The 9,704-nt window shown below is 29.9% G+C and overlaps 1 protein-coding gene across 1 annotated transcript; it reads left to right on the forward strand.

Annotated features, from left to right (window-relative positions):
• Positions 1-895: 895 nt before the first annotated feature.
• LOC119689557 lies at positions 896-3,843 on the forward strand. Its single transcript, XM_038104413.1, has 2 exons — positions 896-999; positions 3,135-3,843. Exon 2 carries the CDS (start codon positions 3,155-3,157, stop codon positions 3,824-3,826), a length of 672 nt encoding a protein of 223 aa, XP_037960341.1. The 5' UTR covers positions 896-999; positions 3,135-3,154; the 3' UTR covers positions 3,827-3,843.
• The last annotated feature ends 5,861 nt before the right edge of the window (positions 3,844-9,704 follow it).

The raw sequence follows: 9,704 nt of genomic DNA on the forward strand, positions 1-9,704 counted from the left end.
TAATTTAATAATATGTGACGGGAAGTAGTATATGAATATAAATTGTTTATATTAATTACCTATGTCATATAAACATTTTATATATATCATTATATATTTGTGATTTTTAATTTAAAATTATTATAATAATAATAATTTTAAATGATAATATACAAAATTAATATAAAATCTAAAAATATATTCTAAGTTGCATTGTACATATATATGTATGTATTTATATAAGCGATAAAATATATTTCTATATATGCCATCCTTAAAAATGTTTTTCATATATTGGCATATCACAGCTCTGTCTACCTTTGCACATGATCGGACTTTCTTTTTACCTGTTAGTTGTAAGAATTTGCGAAAGGGATTAACAAAAGACATTAACACAAAAACAAAAATGTGTGTACTAAAGAGTTGTGTGCCGTGAACAGCTGCTTAAGGGTGGGTTTGTGTGCTTATATCTGGCTGTGCAGTGCAAGTGACTTAAGTTTGATATACTATTTTGGAACAAATGAAGTAATAAAATAATAATAATATTTAATATTAATGAAAATTATAAATTTCAATACTATAAAATTTTTTTATATTATAAAAACATCCATCTATATGACATACATATGTAGATATCAGTATCTTTTCAAAAGAGTCAAAGAATGAATAAAATTTCAATTCGCTGAATGTTACTGTGCGAAAACTGTTATAAAAATTAGATCTGATTTTCAATTTGTATCAAATATGGTATGGGCCCATAAAATTGTGTGAAATAATTTATAAAATTTGCAATATCTATTCAAAAGTATTTGGCAATCAGGTTCTGTCATTTGTGACGTCATTAAACTGCACTTCCCTCTGTTGGGCACAGGGCACAATAGGTATATTGTCATTATTGTGTATTGCGCAGGTACGATTTGCGGTGTTTTGTTATTTGTTTGATGTACATATACACTTGTGATTGATACAGTCGGGCAAGGATTCAGTGCAATTTGTTATCAGTGATTTTTTCGGTTGCAGGTATTTGTGTTAATATATCTTATCTTGTAATTAAGAAAAATTGATGTGTGTATTGGATATATAATTAGTTAGTTTTTAATAATAATTTGAATTGAAATATCTGCTGGGAAAACAGAACGTTTTGCTGAATCCTAAATGCATCGCAAAATAAATGGGCAATTAAATTTCATATGAAAATATTTTATTTGTGATTTTTTAATGTGTTTTCACAAAGTTTAAAGGTGCAATTAGTGATTCCATTTGTTTAAATTTTATTGAAACAAACAGAACGCAAGGGCACAAGAAAAAAACAAGAATTTCCCCAAAAAGGCGCAATTTTCCTTCTCTGCCTCTCGGCTTCTTATTCGTAGATGCGCGCAAAAATAATTTCGGTGATGCCAGAAAAGTTAACTTTGCAGAAAATAAAATTTTGCGATTGGACCATTTTTTTGTAAAACAACAGTTATATTTTGTAAAAAACACCAATATGTTTTTATTATCAATCAATTTGAAAGAATTTAGCTTTATAGTAAACGGTTTTGCTTATTGTAAATTCGAATTTGTAACACCACAAACATTTAATGTACTTCTTATGTACAATAGATCACAGCGAGCCGAAATGTCTCGAATTATAGTCACAAATAAAATAGAGTCAAATCTCTCCATTACGAAGTCGTTGGTGCCTGTAAAAATTTTGTTATAGAGAGGTTAAACAAATTTTTTTTGCTTGACCTTTTTACATTTTACTGTAAATTATATATGTATTATGTGTATATATGGAAATTATATATAATATTAAGCATTTATTTTTTGAAAATATTTTTAATTTATGTTTATTCATATAAACATACATAACATTAAAAACATTTATCATATTATATATTGGTTTGTGTTTAGAAAAATTATTTTTATTAATTATTATATAATTTATTATTATTTATAATTAAAATTGTTACTTTATTTAACTCGAAAAGTCAACTTTTTCCTTGTCAAACCACACTTCCAATAAATTCATAGACTCAACAATTTTTTCGAAGACATCGCTACGTGATCCCGCATATATACTTACTATTTGTAGCGCACTACGCGTGCCTATAAACAATGGGAATTAACCAATATCATAATTTTGTTCATGATCTCGGTCTCTTCATTTGAATCTACCTTTTAATTATAAAATTATTCTATTGAAATTTTAAGTTTTATTTATCTTCGACTCCGTAATAATTTTTAAGAACAATTTGCAAGATATTTTCATTTGTAATATGGGTATGTAGTATGGTGATTGTATCTTTGTTGACATTTGTAAAATCATCCAAAGATACACCGATTATATCAATGGTGCATTTCGACCATAGTTCTTTTAGACATACGTAATCTCCTGTGAAAACATCATCCTTCGCAAACTTGGCTTAAGGTATATTGATTTCATCATTAGGAGACTGCAGCTCGTTAGAATACCTTTTACAAAAACTGCTTTTTTGAAAGAGTTTATAATTATTTCAGCTTTTACTGGATCCAGTAATGAAATTTAAAATTTTCTTCAAAATTCTTCCTCGAAAGTGCTGTAATGTTGTCATTTTTATCCAAGCTTTTTTATTACTTTAATAGTTTACTGGAAGTGTTGTCAGTTCTTTAAAGCAAAATAATTAGCACTTTCAATTTCTCTGTTCCAGAGACATTGCATCGCACCATAACAGTTATTCTGGGCTTAGGTCTTCTTTTCACCGATTCATTTTTCCGAGATGGCAAACATTTAAAGAAGAAAGAAGTTTTATCGGTATTAAATATGTCTTTACGATTATAGTGTGTAATTAAGTCTGGAAAAATATTTTTGACCCAATTGTCTGATGTCTCTAAGTTCACGTTGCCTCCTTCACCGTTTCTCATAAGTTAAATCGTGTAAATTGAGTGTTTAACCTGCATTTGAATAAATTCGTTATATTGGTTTTTTTTTGTATAACTTGCATACAAAAAAATCTGCGAATCTGAGAAAGCTTCGTTGTAGAGAAGAATTCAAATTGTATTTTACCGTTCACTGCTTTTCAAAACTTTTTTTATTATGACAATATCTACTCTTGTCATAATTTACTTTAAAGATTAAAATTAAATATATTTTATTTAATGTTTATTACTGAATTAATGGTTTTTCTTGTTAGATATAATACATACAGTTGACATGGATGTGAATAAGGACAACTTAATTTTGAAAGCAGAACCTATTAAACGAAAAAGAGGTCGACCAAGAAACATAAAATTAGTACCATCAGAAGAAGAGAAGATTAGAAGTTCTAAAAGTGAAGATGGCCCAGTTGGCGAAATGCAGAAAAATTATACTACAAATAGTAAGAATTCTGCGCCTAGCCTAGTGAATGCTTCTGTCCAACTTGTAACAGATCATATTAAACGTAAAAGAGGTCGACCAAGGAAAATAAAAATAGTCCCATTAGAAGAAGTAAAAAGTAAACTAATCGAAAGAGATCGACCAAGAAACATAAAATTAGCATCATCAGAAGAAGAGAAGATTAGAAGTTTTGAAAGTGAAGATGGCATAAATAGCGAAATGCAGGAAAACGTTACTACAAATAGTAAGAACTCTGCACCTAGCCTAGTGAATGCTTCTGTCCAAGTTACAGATACTTCGATTGAAGAAACATTTTTCCAACCGTTTAAGCAATATGTAGCTGAATTTAATGATAGACAGAAAAAAATCTTCGCATGTGAAGTACACAAAGCATTTCTTGCTGTGTTTGACGATGATAGGGATTTTGGTGGGGTAAGAACAACTGCCGCTAATACTGCAAATATGAAAGTCTTCAAAGAGAACATCCCTTTTTTGTCATTTCCATAAGTACTATTAACGTTGTATTTTTTAATTTTTAAATAAAATAAATTTTGAAATTTAATATTATAAATTAATAAATTAAATTAATTAATTATAAATTAATAAATCAATACGTTCTGTATGGTTGTGATCATTTTTGTAAATAAAATATTTGTAAATATGTTAATATATAGTCGTTTTTAATTAAAAAATTAAATGTAAAGCTTCAGAGCAAGTTTTGCCTCTGTTAATCTTACTCAGATATGAGTTTATAGTAGCAGATTTGTACAACTGCCATAACTCCATAAAAATATCTAATAAAAAGTAAAGAAGTTAGTTTCAAGAATATGTATATTTTATGGGGTCAACGATGTTTGCTTTAATATGTTATGAACTCTTGGTAAAGTTAAGATATCTAATGTATCTAACAAACCTAAACTAATGCCCTTTCGCAATCTCCGTCGACAGTTAAGCTGCCATTAAATCCCTGATGGGCATTACAGCCATATCTGTCATTATTCGAGAAGGCAGGACATCCTTTAAAGAGCTCGCTAGGTATATCAATGCCAAACTTATATGGGTTCCTTGAACCAGTGACATATCGAGCAACTGTAGTGCGGAAGAGCTTGCCAAAGCAGGCGTTCTGCTCCCTAACATTCACTTCTTAGATATTGATGTCCCACCTGCAACAGTAAAACTGGCAACAAAACAAAAATATTTGAGCATTGTCAAGAAAATTGAGCAGACGTATTCTGGTGTGAGATCTCTAGAATAACCTGTTCCAAATTGGACATAAAATGACCTGTGGTACTACAACGCGCCATTACTTCAGTTAAAGTGGGGTTTGGGTACAAGGCGGCCGCTCCAATCCAATGTGGCCTAATATACGCTTGTGTGTGAAAAATGAGAATACTTTTGTAATATAAATCCAATCCAGTCGATTTACAACATTTATCGTAAATAATGTGAAAATAAGAAATTTATAATATTAATATCAAAATGTCTTAAATCGGAATATTATAACAAAAATTTTTTGTTAAGTCTACTTGAAGCAATTATCACTTTCTTTTCCAGAATAGTTACGATCTTTGTAAAAAAGTCTTATCGGTTTTTTCTTAAAGAATCCTCCGTTTTAGTGTGTAAAGCGAAGACAATGTTTATCTTCAAGTGCTCAGCAAACTGCATTTCATAAAACAATATTTACATACGCTGTAAGTAGAATTACGGTCTCTTATTAGTCCACCTAATTCTCACGATCTGATTCGCACATCGAGATCAGACCATTCGCGTAGTTAAAATTAACTGTGTCATACAAGTTTGAGTGCAGAAGGTACAATTAAAGAATTGATTATTTATAGTATTCTCATTCTAAGGACGGTTTTACAAAAGTGTGTAACTGGGATAAATCAGGGTATGAAACTGGCGCATCGATGCTTTCAGATGTTAGCTAACATCTGCAACTGCAATTTATGGTAGTCTCTGATATATTTCTTGATATCATATTATCTTATATTTATTATTCCACACCATAGATGTTTACACGATCGATTTTATATTAAGTTACCATTAAATGTAGGCTGATTTTTTTGACACAAAAGCTATTACTAAAAATAATCAAGTTAGTACGTCAATTCTTTCAATTCTTTGCTCTTTGCTAGTTAATGACATTTCGACGGAATGACTAAGAAAAAGAAGATTATAAATGTCAAAGGTCAGCGGAAGTAGTTCCTCAAAATAGTTGACTGCATTAAAACTCGTTGTCAAATGTCCCTAATTAGAAAAGCTAGGAATATATAGCAATTGTAATGGAGATCATGCCATCGTTTCTTGAATTTTCTTCTTTCATTTACTAAAAGGTAACTTAGAATAGAAAATATGATTTAATGAATTTTGAAAAATAATTTTTTTCTAGATAGCTGTTTGGCTTTAACCGTTTATTACATTATAATTTACAGAAATTTAAGGGTAACATTTTCATAGTATAATTTCGTGATGGTTCAATACTGGTAACCAATGAGTCGCAACGTAAGACATGTAAACGTGAACAACGTTTTCAGTCCGTGTAATCATTGGTTTTCTAAAACTACCCTGGGAAACTAGCCAGATTATGTGGTCCATCTCCCGCAGCACCACTTTCAGTCCACATGGCAAGATCGAACAGTTCCTCCATTTGATTATAGTAATGAACATCTTCCAAATAGGGATTATTGATGTAATTTAAAATATTGTTCTGCATGTTCAATAGTTCATCCTCATCCATATTCTGAGAAGCGGCTTCAGGGAAAATAACTAGAAGAGGAAGTGGCCATCCTAGTACATATTTTGTTACAATTGTAGTTACAAAAGTAAATAGACAGACAATCACATATATATGCATGTTTTTTTTTTTTATAGAATGAAAGCGATGAAACGAAGAAACACAATTTTGAATTTAAGTTTTACTATAGATTAAATAGATTTTATCTAATTTTTTTCACAAGTGACCCTCCAGTTATGGCGTTAAAATACAATAAAACCACAAATAAGAAAGGAAACTAAATTTCGTTTATATTACTGTCAACTATAATTTTTATATTTTACTAATTTAAATTAATGTTGACAATTTGACAGATTGACAGAAAATTCTATGAGTTATTTTATCATTGATTATTATCATACAGAGCTCTAAAATTATTCACTAAAGTTGATACGCTACTTAACCCCGCCCTAACAATCCTCAAGTCCACTTCTGGAGTCTCAGGAAGATATGCTGATTTAAGGTCCGTCATCAACTAAAAGACAAATAAATGATATGATTTTTTTAGCCTAGTTAAAGCCAAGTGTGGGGTAGAGATAAGCCCCTCAGCCATTATAGAGTAAAAGTGCGTAATAGCACTAACTCAAGAAGAAGAATCAAGAAACAAGAATCATTGATTATTCATAAATGTATGAAGTTTTATTAATTTTCTATCTTTTAGCTGTCAGCTAATTCAACTACTAAAAACAAAAGATATCTAATGTTTTTAACCCATAAATCTGCTTTGTCATATTTTATATTCTTCAATTTAAGAAATCAATAAGAAACTTAAAGTTTTTTTATTCAAATGTTTTTAATATATTGCCGATACAGGATGTTTGCTCTATGTTTTGCTCCTTACACACCACCACGTGATAATTAGTCAAGCCATAAACTTGACTCACCAATTGAATCATTTCGGTGAAACTCTCCCCAAGTTTTAAACCAAACTTTCTATATTTAATAGATACAGATTCTATATTTGATGTATGGATAACATATACTGTCGTTTCAAATGTATACTCTCCTATTTGTGCTATTGAGGTATGCAATTCCTAATAAACGCTCACAAGAGATCTAAGAATCGACTCAGTGAAAAAATATATTAAGGACAGAGCCCTAAAATTATTCACAAAAGTCGATAAGTTGCTCAACCCTATCCTAACAAACCTTAAGTCCACCTCAGGATGCACAGGAAGATGTGATGATCTACGGTCCGTCATAAGTTAAATGATAAATAAATGCTAATAATTTTAGTATAGTTAAAACTTAGTGTGAGTCAGGGATAAGCACCCCAACCATAAAAATGTAAAAGTGCACCATAGCTCTAACTCAAATCACAACAACAACAAGACAGATGCCAATTTTTAAAAGGACTTTTTTGTACTTGAAAGCTCCTGATTAATAATAGTATATTTTATAAAATAATTTTGATTAATACGAGTATAATTATTTCTTTAACTACAAGACTGCAACTTTCTCGAGTTCATCCAATAAAAAGAATAATCAATATAATTTTTTAAGATATATTGAATGATATATAAACTCATTTTGTTTGTCATTAGTTCAAGCAATTACTTACTGCTTCTAATAATGAGCTGGCGTGTAGCCAGGGAGTTTTCAGAGGCTGGAGCCCTCCACTAAAATGAATCGGAGGATTGTATTCTGGCATATATAAATGCATCATTAGTTTAATTTCATATTGATAGGAATTAGTTTTAAATTACTGAAATTATCTGAAAGCATCAGAACTACTGAAGTAAATTTCTGGTTATGAACTTGGACATAGGTTCTGGCTACGAATCAGAATCTGTGGTTGTATAACAAAAATTTCCTACTTGACTAAATAAATTGTTGTTTCCCAATGAACGGATGCCTACGTTTATAACTATGCTCCTGTGGTTTCACAAAATTATTGAGGAGTTGATCTCTCACCAAATATTTTTTATTTTTCAAATTCTAGAATATAGTTTGATGAAAACAGATTTGGCAGTGAATCATATCAGACTCTTATTTAAGAAATAACGAAGAACCTATTGATTAAAAAAGGATTAAAATAATTCTGGTTTATATTTGTTGAAATTTAAATAAAATCCAGTAAAGGTAATATCTTTATAAATAATTCAAAAAACCGGCTCCTATTGTTCAGTTCACATAATAGGTATTGACTTGATTGTGACCATTGCAATAATTCGTAAATATTATTCTAGAGTATGTTTTAAAAATTCCATTAATATGTCTTTAAAAATATGAGATTAGTCTACAATAAAATCAGAGCACACTCTAAAGATAGGGTGAAAAGATTAAATGAGTACTTGTTGTATTTGAAGTATCTAACTCGCAGCCACAATCTTTTTCCTGATGTTGTGCATACTCAGGCACTCCCCACTGAGCGTCTTTAAACCCTTACATATAGATGAAACATTGTTTTTCTATTTAAAAGAAATGGATTATTCCCTCCTCACAATAGGTATTGTTATTTTATCGCGGATATATGTTAACAATACTTTCCGTAGAGTCTTCTCTTAAAGATTTAGTTATAGAGTGAAAAAATTAAGCTCTACACATTTGTATATTTCCATTAAAATTTACAACGTGTTTCGAGCGATTTGAAAATGTCATGCTAACAAACGCTTCGTCTGCATACGAGAAAAATGCTTGAGTGTAGCATTTTAATTGCATGTGAATGACATATTATCTATAAAATGATATATCTTTTGAAATATGTCGTTTGAAATGAATTATAATATTAATATATTTGAGAAGTTAAAAAGAAAAATTACTTGTCCACTTCTTTCCCAAATTTTACTGAAATAATTATTTGCAGTATATGTGGACGTTAAGTTATCTCGAAATAGTTTTTGTTAATAAATTATAGCACTATTTTTTTTACATTAATCAATGAACGGACATGAATACAATATGGTACATTCCTTTATATGAATATAAGAACATTTTGTACAAAATTTTATTTGTACGTCTTTATGAAAAACGGGGAAAGCTCATATCCAATTTTTCAGTTTATATGTTGCTATAGGATATAGCAGTTTGATTTAGGCTATTGCGAGATATATTCAAAATCCGCTTCCGAAAAGCATATTTGCATAGCTTTATTCGAATAGCTCTATCTCTGAGGGGCTACTTTAGAATGAAACAGACACAGACTGTGCTAAATTCGTCGAACGGATTAATATATAACCATGAAGAGTTATCTAAATTGTAGGTAATAGTACTGACATAGATTTGGGGCTTCTGCAAAAAGAGTTTGCGAATATGAGGTTTCTAATTTTTAAAAAGTGAAGTGAAACTTGATATTGCCTCTAATTATTTTAGAGGCGGGACTTTTTGTGGAACTGTTAGATAAAAATATTTTTTAAAACGTAACAAATAAAATTAAGAAGGGTGAGAGAGATTGACTTAAAAAAGAGATTTATAATGTCTGGATTTATTTTAGATAAGTGGAGATTGTATGGAGTGGAGCGATTTGTATTAAATTCTGTTGAAATTTCCAAAATACAAGAAATATAGTAAAAGGAGAGTTGATATTATCTGGAAATATTTTAGAGTTGTGGCGATGTGTTGGAAAAGGAAGGTCAGTAGTGCGATTTTTTAAACTGAAGAAATAAGGTG

The sequence above is a fragment of the Teleopsis dalmanni genome, chromosome X (genome assembly GCF_002237135.1).
Source record: "Teleopsis dalmanni isolate 2A chromosome X, ASM223713v2, whole genome shotgun sequence".
Lineage (NCBI taxonomy): Eukaryota > Metazoa > Arthropoda > Insecta > Diptera > Diopsidae > Teleopsis > Teleopsis dalmanni.